Below are 18,770 nucleotides of genomic sequence, written 5' to 3' on the forward strand. Positions count from 1 at the left end.
TAATCCATATACAAAAATATAGACTATTTACTGTAACTATTCTGTCGTCGGTGGAAATAAATATCCTAAAAATAGCTGCACTTTCGTCATTTTATTAACTTTTCAACCATAAGCTGAACAATTCTGCTGAAAAAAATATTCAGAACTATTCTGAGAGTCGTTAGTCACAAGTCACCAGTGAGGTGGCAAAAATCATCGATTGTCAACCCACAAGTGACAGAGAGGCAAACGACGCACGTAATAGATCTGATTGTTTCGTTCAGAAATGCCCAAAATCATAATCTAACTCCGCACGTCAGAGTCATAATTTAAGTTACCGTTTTCCACACCGGCAAAACAAACTTTTGACGTTTTTCAAAATAGCAACCGTCTGATGCGTTGCTACCGGGTTGCTAGATTTATGAATTCACTACTTCCCAAGGTGCGGATTGCTATTTCCCCCACTCACCTGAATAGCAACCCCCGGTACGCAAGTAGCGTTATGGTAGAGGTTGGTAAATGTGCCTTATTTACTCATTGGTACGGTTGCTCTAAACCATTGCACAATGGTAATAAAATAGGCAGAGCAAAGTTAAAGCGTCTTTATTGAACGGTAGCTTGGGTAAAAAGAGAACAATAATTCATATTTTGAAGAAGGCAAGGCCTACCACGATTTTAATATCTAGATTGTTAGGTTGCTATGCAACGCATCGGTCGGTTGTCATTCAACACCTCCGCTCAACCGAAATGCCTTAGCTTGTTCCGCAATCCCTCGAACGGTTCCCTTGGCAGTCCTTTCGTAAAAATATCTGCAACTTGCTCAGTCGTTGACTTGTAGATAATCTTGAAAAGACTATCCTGGATTTTCTCTCGAGTAAAGTTATACCGAATGTCGACATGTTTCATCCGCTTGTGATCCCGTGGTTCTTCGGCAATTCGGATGCAAGTCTTCAAATAACGGTATCGGATGATGAAAGATGACTCCCAAGTTCTTCCAGCAAGTTCTTGAGCCAAATCGCCTCACACGCCGCTAAGGGCAATATACTCGGCCTCCGTTGACGATAGCAATACAGTCGCTTGCTTTCGTGTCATCCACGAATCCGTTGCTCCATAGATTTGAAGGCACGTTTCCGGATATCGATCGTCGATCTTCTTGACTGTTTCCCCAGTCAGCATCTGCGAAAACGATCAGCGGTTGTTCTTCTTCATGTTGATGATAGACCAAACCCATGTTTACGGTCCCTTTCAGATACCGAAGTACACGCTTCAGTGAGCATCGGTCGGGGCAGATTGGAATCTGCTGAAATAGTTGATAGCAGCACTGATAACTGGTCGCGACGCAAGTGCTAGGTACGTTAAGCAGCCAATGAGCTGGCGATGCACCATCTCGAAACGCTTTGACATCTGGGATTTGATGGCTGTCACCAGACCCATCCGTCGTCTTCTTCGTCCGATTTGTAAATTACCTTCACTGAACCTGTTTTTCGCTCCGGTTTCCGTTCCTCGTCAAACACAACGTCACGGGATGTGAAAATCGTCTTCTTCCTAGGGTCCTAGATCCATTCGTCGTGTATCCCATCATCACGCTTTTCAACCCCGTTGGGTTCGTACCACTCCACTATCAGATATCAGGCGGTCAAAAATTAAAAAAATCGACTTTCACTAATCCTTATTTCGTTATTTCTGGTCGATAGTAAACATTTTAACTACGAGAATCTGAAAGTTTCAAGCTTCTAGCAGTTTTAGTTTCTGAGATATCGGATGTCGAAGTCAAAAAAGAGTAAGAAAAGTACAAATTTTGCCGCAAAAATACACTACCACTCAAATAAAATTTCATCCACTATTTATCATATAACTACCACATCATTATACATCGTTGGAAAGGTAATTTAATAAGCTTTTCGAAAATAAAATCCATTTAGAAATTTGATGGAGACAAAAAAAATTTAAAAATAAAAATAGAAAAAAAAATAATTGAAAATTAATGAAAATTTAACTATATTGATCACAAACTTTCGAGTCTCGCACATTCCCAGGCTAATTCTCAGCTCTGGATGAAGTTTTGAGTGTACTCTAACAAGTACTGAAGAGTTTGCCAGCCCCAACCTGCCCTATTGGAAATATAAGCGATTTGAAAATTTTCGTTTATTATGGGAGATTTCAAATTGTACAAGAGCCGGCTTGGAAACAAACTTTTTCAACAATTATTTTGCAACTTTTGGAGTTATATTCGGTTCAGCGAATCCAAACACATAAAGCAACCAACGATACAGACAAAACGGTTGCTACGACTACCATGACAAACTCGCTCTGTAACATAGCTCGATCCGAGTGGTAGAAGGATAATGATAGGGTAAACGCTCCTATAGTTGCGGTACGTTAGAAGCGTTAGGTTCCTATAGTTGTGTATTGAGTCTCCATACACAACTATAGGAACCTAACGCTTCTAACGTACCGCGACTATAGGAGCGTTTCCCCTATATTGCTTGTCTGCTTTGTTGCAATATACACGGATGAGGACATAGCTTGATCTGAATCGAGAAAAGACATAACAAAAAAAAATCCCATTAACACACGTGTATCATCTTCGGCTTTACTTCGTGAACAGCTTGCCAACAATTTGCTCGTTTCCTTCTACCGCCCCGAGTGAGTTGTGCCGCACGGGCTGCTTGTCATGACAAAGAACGAAGAAGATTATATCGACAGTGAGCATGCATAAGGGCCTATACGCGATGATCGATTCTCTTCGTCGATTTTCTCTTTTGTTAATAACTCGCTAGATTTAACGTTTCTCGGTGCGTTTGCTGTTGCTTTTGATAGCCAATATAACCTGTTACTACTCTGCATTGAACACATTCTAGAAAATTGTTTCGCTTAGCTGTAGCAATGCAAAGAAAAAATCGATGAAGAGAATCAATCATCGCGTATTCGCCCTTATGCATGCTCACTGTAGATTTTCTAATATTTCATGACCAACTTTTAAAAAGGGCTCAAGCTTTTGTACAAAAGGAAGTCATCATTATCATAAAGTTCACTGTTGGATGAACGTAAAACTACATTAGTTTATGCTTTATTCTAAAGTAAGTACCTGGGTTATGACGATTATAGAAGCATATGCGTAAGTATGTACCTACGCATCCCTAATAAAAATTGTATGGTTAATTTGCTTAACGACGTGTTCTGGGTATCATCCAAACCATTTGTGGAATAGTTCAATGATTTGGGTTATCGTTCGTTTATGGTTATTTTTTATTAGGGATATGCACAGATGAGTTTAATTTATACCTAAGTCTATACTTAACCTACTGTAGTGTCAATTTGAAGCCATAGTGTATTTTGTGTAGCTTTTATTTAAACTACTACAGTGTAATTCAAATTTACGGTTGAGACCAAGTGTGAGCATGAATAATAGAACCATTATTAATCTATTACACGCAAAATTAAGCCATAGTGACAATGTTCACAAAGCCATTGAATTCATTTCCAGAACAACATGTGAAAAGGGCATACAAGCTTTTTGTAAACAAACCTTTGTAGGCCCTTTTCTCACCAACCGAGGGTCGCCCACGCAAACCAGCAATATCATCGGGAAGGGGAAAGTGTCCCCTACCCGGTGATGTTAAAGGTTTGCGTTGGTGTCATATGGGTGGCGAGAAAAGGGCATAAAAAGGTTTGTTTACAAAAAGCTTGTATGCCCTTTTCACATGTTGTTCTGGATTTGTGAAAATTATAACATCTCGGTGGAAAAACGTAAACGTCTCGATGAAAAGATCCATAAAATCGTTACTAAATACATCAACAAATGGCATGAAGCTAATCGCACGAAAGAGCGATTTGAGTCGTATTTTCGGAATTGGCTTGATGGAGAATTTGGCATCGAGGAATTCATCGAACAGGAGCAATGTGTTGCCTCAACCTCGGCATCGGGAACAAAACGTGGACGACCTTCAAAACCTTTCTTGGATTTGAGTGAAAGAGGAAAACGTCGCGTCATCGATAAAGAAGCAGTTGATCCAAAATTCAATACCATCGAGAAAGCTTTGTTATTTGCAAGACGGACCGCTTATAATCGAAAGGATTTTAATTTAGTTAAAGTTATTGGGCATATTTTAAAAAACCAAAAAAGCTCTAAAACCATGCTGGCTCAACTAACTGATCAACGAGGAATGATGTCACCAGAAGAGGCTTTTAGTGTACTTATCGAGGCTGGATTGAGTAGATTTCAATACGAAGTAATACATAGTGAATCACCTTCAAGATTTCCACCTTACTATGTGATCGGAGCAGTGAAAAAAATATGCGCCCCTCCTAGGAATTCATCGAAGAAAGTGCATTGAAAATAAGAGTGAAACTCCAGGCGCTGATGGAAAATACAGTGAAACGAATCGTCCAAACAATTGATGCAGAGCTCAACGAGTATATGGATAGCAACGATCTAGTTTCTACGGAACTGGTTCTTCTATGTAGCTGGGGTATGGACGGATCAACTGGATATTCGCAATATCATCAAGTGCTACCAGAAGGATGTCAGGACGATTCAGATGTATTTTCGTCCACTTTAACACCAATTCAGTTGTTCATGTACAATGATCGAAAGGAAATTATGTGGTTTAATCCCATGCCTCAAAGTATTCGATTTTGTAGGTTGAACTCTCAAACGACAAGTTTATACTTGTTGATTTTGATTTTGTCCTCAGTATGATAGACGGAAAAGTCTTAACTTATATCGTCGATGCAGAATTGTCCAATATGTGGGGCAACACCAAATGTAATGAATGATGCAGAGAAATTCGAGGAAGGATTTATATCAAACAAAGAAGCCTTACATTACGGCATATCTCCACTTCATGCTTGGATAAGATGTTTTGAATGCCTTTTGCATATTGCATACAGAATGGATATCAAAAAAATGGAAGGTAACGAAACCGTTCAAAGAACTATATGAACAAAGAAAAAAAACATGTGACGACACAGCTTACCGAAAAATTTGGAGTAAGAGTAGATCAACCACGATCGGGTGGAGCAGGTACCAGTACTACAGGAAACGTTTGTCGAAGAGCATTTGGAAATCCCAAGCTTTTAAGCTCCGTGCTGAACATTGATGAAGAGTTAATTTTCAGATTCCGGATTATATTAATTGCTATTAACTGCCAAGAGCCAATAAACCCGGAAAAATTTGATGCATATTGCAAGGAAACATATAGGCTCTATCTTAAATTGTATGATTGGTTCAAAATTCCTGCAACCGTGCATAAAGTTCCCGCTCATGCCGGAGAAATAATCATACATTCACCAGCACCACTTGGTTCATTAGCGGAAGAGGCAGCAGAAAGTCAACAAAAACAATTGAAAAAATATCGAACCCATCATGCAAGAAAACGATCAAGAGTAGAAAATTTACATGATGTCTTTATTCGTGCCATTAACGAATCGGACCCACTGATCAGTTCCATTTGGATGGCAAAAAGACGACAGAAAAAAAGTATCCCTGGATTATCCCGACATCGTGAAAAGTTTCATGATATTTGAAAATTCTGTAAGTGATTCAGTAGTCGATACTAATAACTTCAATGCCTTGGAGGAACTTATGAAAGCAGTCGATGAAATTGAAGAAGAATTTGTTCATGATGATATTGTAACAGAGGAATAAAAAGAAATTCGTTGAAACATATTTGATTTTGATTATTGTATCATGGCTTTTTGTATTTTTTTTACAGAAGATTTGTTGAAAAAAATAAACATATTTCCAAAAAAAGATTTTTTTTTATTTTTTACGGTGTTCCCCCCAATAAAACCATGGTAGGTTGTCTTTGTTCAATAGATTTTATTCTCTGAAAACAAGCTTGAAACTGTAACCGTTATAAAATCGTAAAAATTAAATTTTAATTAATCACAAGTTAGGCCCTTTTCAAAAATTGGTCGTGAAAATGTTAAAAAGTGATAACGCACACCTTATATTGATGAAACAAAGCAAGAATAATAGCAGAAATTGTGAAATAATGATAGAAATATTTTTGACCGCCTAGTTGTATGAAAATGTCCCATAGTGCACTCCAGGACAACATTTGAATAGTGGCACGAAGTTAGATCCGGCCAGAGAATCGTAGGACCGTCGTGTTACTTCAACAGAGGAAGAAGACGCTTCTGTAGACACTCCTTGAGGTGGATCTCCCCGTTTACAGTCCCGGTAGTCACGAACGGCGCACTCCGTTTGCCACATGAGCAGATCGCTTGCCAAATCATGTATTTCTTGGCAAACTTTGAAAGTTTCTGCAGCCTTACTTCCTCCGGAACATCAAACTTGTGCTGTTCGGTGAAGAACAGTAGCCCCGGAAGCTGCCGGAAGTCCGCTTTGACGTAAGTCTCATCATCCATGATGAGACTATGATGCTTTGGGTGTACATCTGGGTGTACAGCTTCTGGGCCCGTGACTTTCCCACCGTATTTTGCCGTTCGTCACGATTTGGAGCCTTCTGCACTTTGTACGTATGCAGTCCCTGCCGGTCCTTGGCTCTCTGAACGAAAGACTTGGACAGATTTAACTTTTTGGCCACATCCCTGACCGAAGCATTGGGATTCCACTTAAACGCTTTGACGACCCGCTTGTGATCCTGATCACTAATAGAACATCCATTCTGACCGCATTTCTCCTTCCATTTGATGCTCAGAGTTTCGTAATAACGTTTTATCACACGACTCACCGTTGACTGCACGATTCCGAGTTGTTTCCGATGTCCCGATGAGAGAGTTGAGGATTTTCCAGGTGCTTGCGCAAAATCAATTCGCGACGTTGCTTTTCGGGTGACGGCATTTTTTCCAACTTTCGAAAAACTGACAGCGATAAAAATACAATGTAAACAATACACTCTAAACTACTTCTACCCAATTTTCAAAGAGAAAATACCCAATGGGTAATTTTCTACAGCGTTTTTTTTCCGTGATGCAATTTGATGTGGGACACCCTTTATTTATTTTTACGGATAACCTTACCTCGTTGGAGGCTATTCGTTCAATGCGGCAGATGAAGCACTCCTCGTATTTCCTGACCGAAATCCGAGCCAAATTGAGTACTTTATCAAACGGACTCGTTGGCTAAAGTGGGCGCTATGAAGGCGATATTTTTGATTGACAAATCGCCTTTGCGGATTCTTTCTCAATTATCCGCCAGCAAGTCCTCACCAACTGGCAACAAAAATTGAATGAGAGTAATCTGGGAAGATGGTTACATTCTATTCTCCTACAGCTATCGAACAAGTCGTGGTTCAAAGAGTTGGACATGAGCCATGACTTTATACCTGTGATTTCGAGGCTCATGTCCAATTACTGCTCGTTAGACTTGCATTCCTTTCGAATCGGCCTCGTAGGCAGCAACTTGTGCGCTTGTGGTAGTGGTTATCACGAGATCGACCACGTGCTTTGGTCATGCACCCTTTATTGTGTTGCTAGATCCGAGTTATCCACATCACTCAGGGCCCGAGGAAAACAACCCAATCTTGGCGAACCAAGATCTCGACTATTGGAATTCATTTGTTTTTAAAACGGATAGATCTGAGAATTTAGCAGTTAGTGTCATCTTATGTTCTCCCAAGCAAGCATGGGAAAATTCGTTTCATTTTGAATTTACTACTCACTTACACACGCCTAGAACATCATAAATGAATAGCACTGATTTCGTTCGTATTCGTATTCAGGGGAAACATGTCAGAAGGGTAAATAACGTAAACAACAACTTTGAACGTCGATTTCTCTTAAATGACCACACACCCACGGAATCTGACTACACCAGCTCATAGAACAAACATTTCTCTGTCAGATGATTTAGATAGTTTTAGTGGGTGTGTTGTCATTCGTAAGAAACCGACGATCCAAGTCATTGTTTACGTTTCGAGTTAGACCCTTCTGACATGTTTCCCCTGAATTGAGCAAACCACACTGAACCAAATCACCCTCCATTTATAGAATGAAACATCATTCAGTTGCATCCAATTCAATGTTTCTGAAAACCGTATAACAAAATTAGTCGGATGATTTTCTATTCGGAAACATGTGGATGTGATGCTCTTTTGATTGGTGAATGAATATTGACATATTTTTGTATGCAATAAATATGTTAGATATAATGAAAAACATTCAGTATGGAAACGAATGGAATATCATTTGAGATAGTCCCATAACTAAATTCATTTGATTTCAACTATAAAGTCTTTTATAACCGAAAAAAAATGGCAACACACGTTATATTAAAACTTGAATGTAAAGTTGTTATATATTCCACTCAGTATCAGCATAGAGGTAACTCTAAGACCAGAAGGTCCCGAAGGAAAGTGCTCAACTTTTTGGCTTAGCTCTGGTACTCTCTTCGTCCCAAGCTAATAGATGCACCCCTCGAAACATAGGAAAATCCAAGAGCCCCTTTATTTTATCTGTCAAATTTCCATAGCGAATCAAAACAAACATAGTGTAGTACTAGAATTTCGACGAGAATGGGGTACGTTAATCGATTTGCTTGGGACCAATAGGCTAGTCAAGTAGTGAGCCACTTTAAAATTGTGATTTGAAAATTGTGGGTGAATCGATTAGCTTGGGACCGAAGAGAGTACCAGAGCTGAGCCAAAAAGTTGAGCACGTTATTTCGGGACCTTCTAGTCTTAAAGTTACCTCTATGGTAGTAGCATAACTTCTCCAGAGGATCATCACCGATCGTTTCAAACATGTGCTGCGCTCTCATTGGTGGAAAAATTACAGCACAGTGAACAAAAAATAATCGATTAGTTGTTTATCGAGTAATGAAAAAATGGGATATCTCTGATGTTATGTTTTTATCAAAACAAAAAAAAGTGTGCAAAATTTCATCTCTACCGAGGGGGCAGCAAAACCACAAAATTACCTTGCATTCATTGGATGAAAGGGACCGTGAAAAAGGACACTAAAATTGAAAGTTTTTCTTCCGACAGTTTCATGAATCTTAGTATTCTTCTTTGGTTATTCTGTAACACATGAACATAAGCGTCACGCAAATACCGTAAAACTTCTGTGACCAATTCAACTGATTTAAATCAGTGAGCCAAAAACTATCTGACTCGGCTATTTAATTCGTTAGCATTCGGATTTTAAGCATTCAATTCGGTTCTTCCTTGGTAGAGAAAATCGTTCGGCTGTCTTTCAGTTTATCCTTCTTTCCTTCTGCTGCTGTCAGTTCTTAGTTGACCTGCAGAGTCACTTGGTTGGAAGAATTTACACTCGTTCGGCAATCTGTTTGTAGATGAGGATGGCTATTTTGCCTCTTTGGTACTCGCGCGAGTGAATGAATTTTCCCATGCTTGCTCCCAAGTTGTTAGCTGCCCATCGGTGTATCCACATGTCTGTCTTTTTCATTAGTATGTCGCTTAGTTCGAGATCAAGAGCACAGTGTTCTTCAAACCTTGTGTTTTCAATCGCTATCCTGGAATCCATTTGTTACAATTTGTTACCCCTAACCTCGAGATAGACGCGAGTAATCGACCCACGCTTTCCTAACGTTTGTATTAAGTAATTTTGTAATCTAAACAGTGATATCTGCTCCGCAAAGCTACGGCAAATGAGCCTGGAAAAATAAAAACATCATAAAAAAAAGTATTCAAGATATCGAAATTAGAATGTGTATTAAAAGAATTCGATCTGCTCCGTAAAGATCCCGCGATTTAGCTTTTCTCGGTTTGGAAAAGGATAAGTTCGGACACGTAATAGACAGTGAAAGCCTAGCCCGGCTGGGGTGTACTTTTTACATCTCTCGAATCGAGTACATTTCTTCATTATTTTTGCTTTACCTTCCTCTACACTAGCTCTCGTTCGCGTCAACAAGTATCATCCTGCTCGTTATATCGATTCAAAACCAGCGCAAAACACTTTCCCTCCATCTACTATTTCGTTTATATAATATGCCCAATCGAATTCAGATCTTTAGGGTGCCCTTCTTCTAATCCATACTAAGGTATATTTATAGTGGTTTCTTCTTCCCTATAAACCGAACACCGTCATCACCTTTCTCTATCGCATCGCATCTTCTCTAATATTTCCAGTTTGTCTGTGTGTAATATGCGGTAAGTTAATGCTTCTTTTTTTTTTGCTTTCATCACTACATTTGATTTCAAATATAACATTATCTAGGTTTGTGAATAATTTTCTTTTTTGTTTTATACATCTTTCTTGTTTTCTTAAATTTTGTTTAGGTTTTTCTTCTTCTTCTTCTTCTTCTTAGTTTTGTTTAATCCGAAACGTGAAACGATTAATAGATAACAACTGTTCTCTTGTTCTGTGTATATTGTATTTCACTGTACTGTTTTACTTTCTGATCTTAGGATGTCTTATTCTGAGGGAAGGGATGTTCTACTTGGGTTGTCTGTGTTTTGCTTGTATTTGTGTATTCTATCGAATCAAAAAATTTTAGATACTACTCGCTTAAGTGTTTTTAATTTTCTTCAGCATATAAATTATTGGTATTACTAATAAACAACATCGTAACACTTTTACTCACGCGCACCTGAAACTACGCATTCCGGGCACTCTCTCTCTCTTTCCAGCACGTCAATCAATTCGTCACACTCGAGCAGTCGTCCATCAGTAGCTATTCCTTAAAAATGAGTTCTAAAATTTACCTAACATGTCAGCCGCACACCTACAGGCACTCTTCCTCGTTCTCGCTCTTTCTTTTCAAATCAAACCTCTGCTTATACCTAAAGTATCCATGTGTATAATATAGGTTTTAAAAACACAAAAGGAAACGAAAATAAAACAAACATACATATGGACGAAAGTAGACTATTGACAAATAAGAAATAGAAACACAAAGCAACGCGACAAATGAACCAATGAGGATAAGTTTGTATGAGTGCGCCCTAAGGTCAAACAATATTCAGTACCGCGGGTATGACGGGGTCGTCGTAAATGGTGAATCCAGATCGGATCATGCACGAAGATTATCAAGGATCAAAGGATCTGGTAAAGCTTTATTAATAGCGAATTCGTTTATTATCGGGGTTGGAACCAGTTCCAACCCGTGCGAACCCGAACTTTTTGTCAGTGCGAACCTCGACCCGTGCCAGGTTTTAAAAACAAATGATAAAACTGACGTTTGTTGGAAAACAAGCAGACCCAATCTTGATACCCGATCCAGGTTGGAACTGAATAATAAACGAATTCGCTATAAGACAGTTGAATCGGACCAAATAAATCAATTTAAAAAAGCAAGGACCCCAACAGTTGATTATCAAAACAATTTTGAGGAAAAGCGGGGTTAATTTTCTATTATATTTCAGGTTGTTCCGCGGTTGAGAAATCAAGAAGAAGAAAATCCGCTGAACCGGCATTCGTCAAAACGACCCCGAGGTGATCCCCTGCCTCCAACACTCAACTCTCCCATAAATCTCAAACTCATCTGACTTACACTCTCCTCTGCTTGCAAGTTGCAACTCAAGGAAGCAATAAAACTAGGTTCTAATATAAGATTAATGTGGTCGTAGTCTTTTTCCTTTCTAAAAAAAATCACCTTTCAATCACACACTTTCATTCGCTCCCACACAAGAGTCCACATTTCACAATCACAGTGAGGACACCTGTGCAGCACATAACAAAAGAAAACCCGAAAAACTAAACACATACTAATCTACAAATGAAAAGGTTTCAGCATATCAACATCATCTTGCTCTTATTGTTTGTTTAGTTTAAATGTAGGATTACGGTCTCACTGAAATTCACCAGTTGGTTGCTCAAATAAAAAATATGTTTGTTTATTAAATCCGTAGTCATTCTGCCATGCGAGTTCCTCACTTTAGTTTCGGTTACTACCTACAACAACGTCCCTACCAACGTCCGGTCGTCGGTCGGTAGAATGTAGACGAATTTTGTTCATGTCCGTAGGTATGTAGGTGTGTATGTGTGTTCGTGTTTGCATGAGAGTGTGTTATTGTTGTTAGTCGGATTCTGCTTCGTTTGAGATTATTCTTTTTGTTCTTCTTTTTCTTGCGGCATCATCTTTTGTTTGCTTCGCCGCTACACAATGGGTTATTGTGGTGAGGTTCAAACAGAGGACTCTACGGACCGCGTAGAGATCCTTACGTGAGTTCGGCTATATTAGTATGGTTGTTTGTTTTGTGTTTCAACGATCCCGTGCCGCACAGTACACCCGAACGAACGAACGAACGAACGTAAACGAGAAAAAACGCATCAGAGGTCAGGGTGAAGGAGAAAAGAGAAAAACAACAGTAAGCGAAATGGTTGACTTTTGATTTTCTATGTGTGTGTGTTTGTGTGTTGGTTCGAATGTGGTTTGCGTGCTTTGCTAGTATTCATTGTTTATTAACTGTTGGTTGGATTTTCCGTTGCAAGCTAAGATTTCAAGTTCGATTATGCAGTTAATGCTGTCAAATGTTTAAACGGTCGACTGTTGCTTTTGCTAGGTTATACACATTCAATATGCATCGTCGTCGTCAGTCTCCTGCTGAGGCTGAGCACGGCCACCAGCAGCGGAAGAGGAGGAATACTCACGTGATGGACTTCGGCCCACCTGGACCAATGTTTGGGGCGTGGAGGTTTCCTCCTTCTGGGAACAGTTGAGGAAGTCCCATATCAGGATGGTGTCGTCGTGGGAACTGCTCACAATCTGGAACTCATCGAACTGAAGCCGGAATACGCGGCCCGTATGTTCCTGAAAGAATGCATCATTTAGTAATCACACGCACTTAGCAAACAGCAATTCTCAGGCAATGACTGATAGTAGACTATGGGCCTTATTGTCTAGTCAAGCATCACTTATGATCACTGACTGTACTAGACTAAATGCACTGACAAAAATTATCACCAGAAATTCATTTTAAGTCGAATAAATAAACACAGATTAGCCATGTTTTTGCAAAGTTGGTTTATTCAACTTCCTCTCCTAGGCTAAATGCCTGCACCTTGGACTTAACGCTACCCATCAAATCTTCAAATCCTTGTAGTTTTTGAAGACCTTCCCTGTTTTCCGGAGCTTGCCCTTCATAATCGCCCAGAATTTTGCTATTGGGCAAAGTTCTGGCGAGTTTGGCGGATTTGCCTCCATCACCATAAAAACAACATCATTGGCTTCGTACCACTCCATCATCAGTTTCGCGTAATGGCACGATGCCAGATCCGGCCAAAACAGAATGTCACCTTCGTGGGACCGACAGCAGGCGCTTCTGGAGGCATTCTTCTTTATATATTTGGCCGTTAATGGTGCCGGTCGTTATGTACGGCTTGCTGAATTTGCGGCACCTACAGATCGCCTGCCACACTAAGTACTTCTTGGCAAATTTGTCGACCTTCTTCTTCCGGAACTTTTCCGGAACATACAGGCGGGACTTGCCGACGAAAAATTCCAGACCAGGGACCTGCTTGGCGTCCGCTTTAATGTACGTCTCGTCGTCCATTTCGATGCATTTCGGCTGCACCAGCCACTCCACAGTGGGCAAAAATTGACAAAACCACGACTAAATTGAATATCTCGGCTGCCAAACGGTTTCAGTCAACATTTTATACATATTCTAAAAGGAAAAACTCTGCTGATTGGTGGTCGGAGACTTTTGCCTACCTAGATAGAGGGACGGGATCAACCCGAGTTCCCGGTAAAGTAGGAAATGCCACTATCTATCGACATAATTTTACACTATACTTAACGTATATTACTGGAAATTGATAGTACTAAGTATATGGTGTAAAGACACCATAAACGCCCTCAGGGAAACTCTACTGGCCTAAAGGAGGATCCGGAACGACCGATAAAGTGGCCACATTATAAAAAATGTCCTAGAACTTTGTGATTTTTTTCTATGTTGTTCAGAATCATGAGATCAAAGGGAATTTAATAAAGAATTTAAATTTTGGGGTAAAGTGGCCATATCCTGGTTCTCCGGATAATCTGGATTGATCGATAAAGTAGCCACATTATAAAAATGGTCCTAGATCTTTTGCGGAATATCCATATTGTTCAGAATCACGAGATCAAAGCGTATTTAACTTGGTATAAATATTCTGGAATATAGTGGCCATATCCTGGTTCCTCGGATAATCTGGATTGACCGATAATCCGGAGAACCAGGATATGGCCACGTTACCTCTAAATTTAAATTCTTTATTAAATTCGCTTTGATCTCATGATTCTGAACAACCATAGAAAAAATCGCAAGGTTCTAGGATCATTTTATAATGTGGCCACTTTATCGGTCAATCCAGATTATCCAGGGAACCAAGATATGGCAACTATATTCCAAAATATTTATTCAAAGTTAAATACGCTTTGATCTCTTAAACAACATAGAAAAAATCACAAGGGTGTAGGACATTTTTTATAATGTGGCCACTTTCTCGGTCGTTCCGGATCCTTCTTTAGGCCAGTAGAGTTTCCCTGTCTTTCCACCATATATACTTAGTACTATCAGTTTTAAGTAATATAAGTTAAGTAAAGTGTAAAATTAAGTCGATAGATAGTGGCATTTCCTACTTTACCGGGAACTCGGGTTGATCCAGGCCCTCTATCTCGGTACGCAATGAGACCAATGAGACCACCACCAATCGATTTAGCAGAGTTTTCCCTTTGGGAATATGTATAACATGTTGACTGAAACCGTTTGGCAGCCGAGATATTCAATTTAGTCGCGGTTTTGTCAATTTTCGCCCACTGTGCACTCGCGGTACAGCTTCCTGGTGCGGGATTTGGCCACCGTATTCTGTTTATCGGTTCGGTTAGGCGCCATCATTACATTGAAGACATGAAGTCCGACCCGCTTCATTGTCTGCTGCACGAACCAGACGGAAGAATTGACCTTCTTGGCCACGTCCCGAATCGAAGGGTTCGGATTGCGCTTGAAGTAATCCCTCACCTTCCTTGCGTTAACGGGGTCGGTCGTTTTCGCTTTTCTTCCGCTGCCAGCTCGCGGCTTGGACGATTTTACGGTCGAATTGTTGATTCCAAACTGTTTCGCGATCCACCTGTGGGACTGGCCTGGATTTTCCACGAGCGCTCCCATAATTTAGCCATCTCGATAACCACTTGACAGATTGTGACGAGATTTTGTACATGTAAACATTACACCCTAAACTAGTTTTACTCAACATTTCATAATTTTTTACCCATGCAATAAAAAGTTATACACAAAAGAAAGTGTTGCATTTTTTTCGAGTACAGCCGGCGCCGGTGGTGTAGTGGTAAGCGTGACTGCTTTCTAACACCCCAATGGGTCTGGGTTCAATCCTAGCCGAGGTCGGTGGGATTTTTCTGAGGCATAAAAATCTCTGGTCACGTCTTCCTTCGGAAGGGAAGTAAAGCCGTTGGTCCCGGCCCATGAGTGTTTGAATGGGTGCGATATCCTACGCAGGTGTGGAAGCTGCCTTCCTGCACATTCGATTGTCGTTAATGGATGGCAATCGATGTCCGTCGTTGATTGGCACTAGATTGCGGAACAGAGACCGACGTTAAATAAAGGAATGAAGATTTTTTTCGAGTACAATCTTTGTTACAGAAGTATGTAATACCAAATTAAACTAGTGACCAGAAGTGACGCTCGACTCGACTTACATAATAGGGCACTGTGAGTAGTAGTTCTCAGAATAACCGAAAACAATCCCATATCAGAAAGCGAAGTGGTCTACACCGAGGCTAATAAACTTAAAAATTCCATAAGGCATGAACCTGGAAAATTTTGATTTATTTATTTGTCTGCATTAACAGGCTGAGTATAGCCCCAATAAAACATACGATCATAAATAAAACACACGATCATCCACTGTGGCAGAAAAGAAGTATCTTCGTAGCAGCTGTCGAGGCAGATGGAAATCGAAGATGCTCGAGACTCGATTGAACACTCGTTGCAGCCCACCTATTGCACCATTCATGCCATAATTTGGGCGCTGAAGTGGCAATCTCAGCATAACGTTGGTACGTAGCGCACGGGGTTGGACGTTAATGTTGACTAGCTCCAACATTGCACTGTGAGGAGTAGGCTGTGCGTGTGATTTTTCCGTGGAGTTTTTTTTTATCTATAATCGGTTGCTGATCTGGCCAAAAGCAGGCCCAGGAGACAATTTATAGTTCCTTAGTTAGTTCACTAAGACAAAGAAGCCCTGCGAGTATCTAGTTTTACGTCCCTGTTATTTCCCGTTGAGAAGCTGTTCCGAAGACAAGTAGAACCTCCATGAGGCGTTCCATCATTCATCTCAACATTAGTTCCATCGTTTGTTGAGTCACAGCGTTGAACCTGACTATTGGCCACGAAAAGGCTTCCCAATGCACATCAAAAATCGACTACATACATCCGAACATTTGTTTATCTCAAATCGACGGAAGACATTCCGCTCAACTACCATAAACCAGACTAGTTCATGTTGGTCATCGTCAAGCTTCGTCTACAATTTGGACTCCTACATCAACACATGTCAAGCAGCCTTCAGGTTCAATTGGCTAAACTTGGTGAGTTCGTTCCATTTTGTAAATTTTTATCTTTTCAAACCAGTAACGTTGGGAGATCACCTTTTTGTGGTGCGTTACTGGCATAAGATCTACCACAGAACCCTAGTCATGACAACTTCATAGAGTTTACATAATCCTTTTCCCTTTGTCCTTCTCCTTTTCCTTTCCCTCTTCTTTTTTTTTCAGATAGCGAGTAATGGTGCTATAGCCATAAGCCATAAAAGGCTAGGACAAGAGTTAGTGCTCATGTCCCAACCGTCAGAAGAAAATGAAGCATCACTTAACCTTTCTAGCTTTGATGCTTACAACGACCAACCAATCATATAATTACCAAAATCGGAACGTACGGTACGAGATTTCCACGTTTCATCCATTTGTTGGATTCTGAAGCATCGTGTTTAAATCTTCGATTTAAACAGGCCCGATGTTTTCTGAATCATCTTGCCCCTTTAATGCTGCACAGTAGGCTTGGTCGTTTTGATATGTGTGACGCATCTTCGATGTGAAACATATATCAAAATGACAAGAAAAATAATTTAGGTATACATATATATCGTTTTCCAGGATGCTTTCAAGAACTGGCTGTGTTGGTGTTAGATTAGATTAGATTAGACTAGCTCCAAGATTGCACTGCAGTGAATTCTACCTTGTAAAATGTCCGCGATGAACAGCGCCCTAGAGGTATCTCTTCTAGTTCGGTGAGGGCCCAGATCAATCAGCTGACAACGACTTTCGTAGCTGGGCAGATGAAATGGATCTCTCCACGGCAGCTTCCGCAGAGCGAACCGAAGAAAACGGCGTTGAATGGCCTCAACTCTCTCAGCACCATTGTTGTAGTTTGGATTCCAGACCACAGAACAGTATTTCAAAATGGATCGCACCAAGGAACAGTACAGTGACTTCAGACAGTAGACCCGAGCAAAGTCCAGCATCAAAATGACAGCAAATTGAAATGAAGTTTTGATATCAACATCAAACTGAAATCATAATTTGATTTCAGTTTACGCAATGGACAAATTTGATACCAAATTTTGTTTTCATGTTGCTGTACATTTGCTCTTCAAAAATATGTTGTTGCGAGTTTGTTTTCATTGCCTTAGCATAACATCAAATTGAATAGTTGTTTTGTTATCAACAGAAAAATTGATATCAAATTTAGTTTTCAGTTTGCTTTCACTGATAGCAGAAATAGTTTTCAATGTGATGTCACAGGAAGATTTGTTTGCTCTCAATTTTGATATTTTAACCGTTAAAACGGCCAAAACGACAGCAACCTGAATAATCATTATCAGCGAAATCACAACATCAAATTTAGTTTTCAATTTTATCTCAGACTTTGCTCGGGGATGCTATCATGAAGATAAAGCCCAATATCCTAGACGCTTTGTCGACAACGTACGAGATGTGCTGCTTGTACGTAAGTTGAGAATCCAGAATAACACCCAGATCTTTCACATGGTTCACACGTTCGATTACAGTGCCCATTAGTTCGTGATCAAATGTGATTGGTTCTTTCTTCCGAGTAAAAGTGATCACTGAACACTTATTTAGTGGGGTAAAGCACCAATCTGTTCAAATCACGCCAGCTGGCAAAGGCTTCAAATTGACGTCGAAGGAACCCAAGTAACATTGCAAGTTTTATCGAGGTTTTAAAGCATGCTACAAATCTAAATCAGGGTCTTCAGAACCCTTAAAAAACCAAAATTGTTACTTGGGAAGTGACAGTCATCAATCGAGCGGATTCGTAGGTAGATTTTAAGATCATCTGCATACGATAGCCTTCGATGACAAAGTTCACGTCATTGAAGTAGAGTAAGAAAATCAAAGGTGACCCAGGTGACTTCTTTGAGGTATTCCTGACTTAGCTAGATAGATATCGGACCGGTTGCAACAATGAGATATGAACGAAACCATCGCAAGAGGTTGCCGCTGACCCCAAGTCTTTGCAACTTGGCGATGGCATGATTTAGCTTATCGAAGCCAGCTGACAAGTCGGTATATATGACGTCTGTTTGCCCCCCCCCCCCTTTGCCATGCTTTCCGTAAGATACGATGCCAAACACAGCAGATTTGTGGAAGTAGAACGGCCGGAAGTGAAGCTGTGTTGATCATCACTTAATTACTGCTTACAATGAGAGAGCAGAGGCTCCATGATGACTAACTCGAATAACTTGGAAACTGCACTCAGCGACGTAATTGGACGATAATTGTCCACATGCCGTATGGTGCCCTTTTTGTGAACAGGAAATATATGTGCGAATTTACAACAAGCTGGGAATGTACCATCCGAGATGGACAATCAGCAAGCTGGCGATATGTTTTTTTCAGGAAT

At 40.2% G+C, this 18,770-nt stretch overlaps 2 protein-coding genes across 8 annotated transcripts in view; one reads left to right on the forward strand and one right to left on the reverse strand.

Annotated features, from left to right (window-relative positions):
* Positions 1-6,018, forward strand: part of LOC135704222 (cytoplasmic 60S subunit biogenesis factor ZNF622) — a 530,133-nt gene extending 524,115 nt beyond the window's left edge. The window contains exon 3 of the mRNA XM_065225697.1: positions 6,006-6,018. The gene's annotated coding sequence lies outside the window, so the exon portion shown is untranslated. The remainder of the gene's footprint in view (positions 1-6,005) is intronic.
* slmb (beta-transducin repeat containing E3 ubiquitin protein ligase slmb) overlaps positions 1-18,770 on the reverse strand; it is a 376,498-nt gene that overhangs the window by 216,103 nt on the left and 141,625 nt on the right. For 5 of the 7 annotated variants that reach the window (XM_065225685.1, XM_065225680.1, XM_065225681.1 and 2 more), the window contains one exon: positions 11,990-12,661. In XM_065225685.1, coding sequence (XP_065081757.1) covers positions 12,425-12,661 — 237 coding nt within the window. In that variant the 3' untranslated portion in view covers positions 11,990-12,424. Of the gene's footprint in view, positions 1-11,989; positions 12,662-18,770 lie in introns of those variants that run through there. The other 2 variants (XM_065225686.1, XM_065225684.1) reach the window with 2 other exon arrangements.

Source organism: Ochlerotatus camptorhynchus, unplaced genomic scaffold, assembly GCF_037179485.1.
Source record: "Ochlerotatus camptorhynchus isolate MF236.1 unplaced genomic scaffold, CSIRO-AGI_Acam_v1.1 ptg000232l, whole genome shotgun sequence".
Classification (NCBI taxonomy): domain Eukaryota; kingdom Metazoa; phylum Arthropoda; class Insecta; order Diptera; family Culicidae; genus Ochlerotatus; species Ochlerotatus camptorhynchus.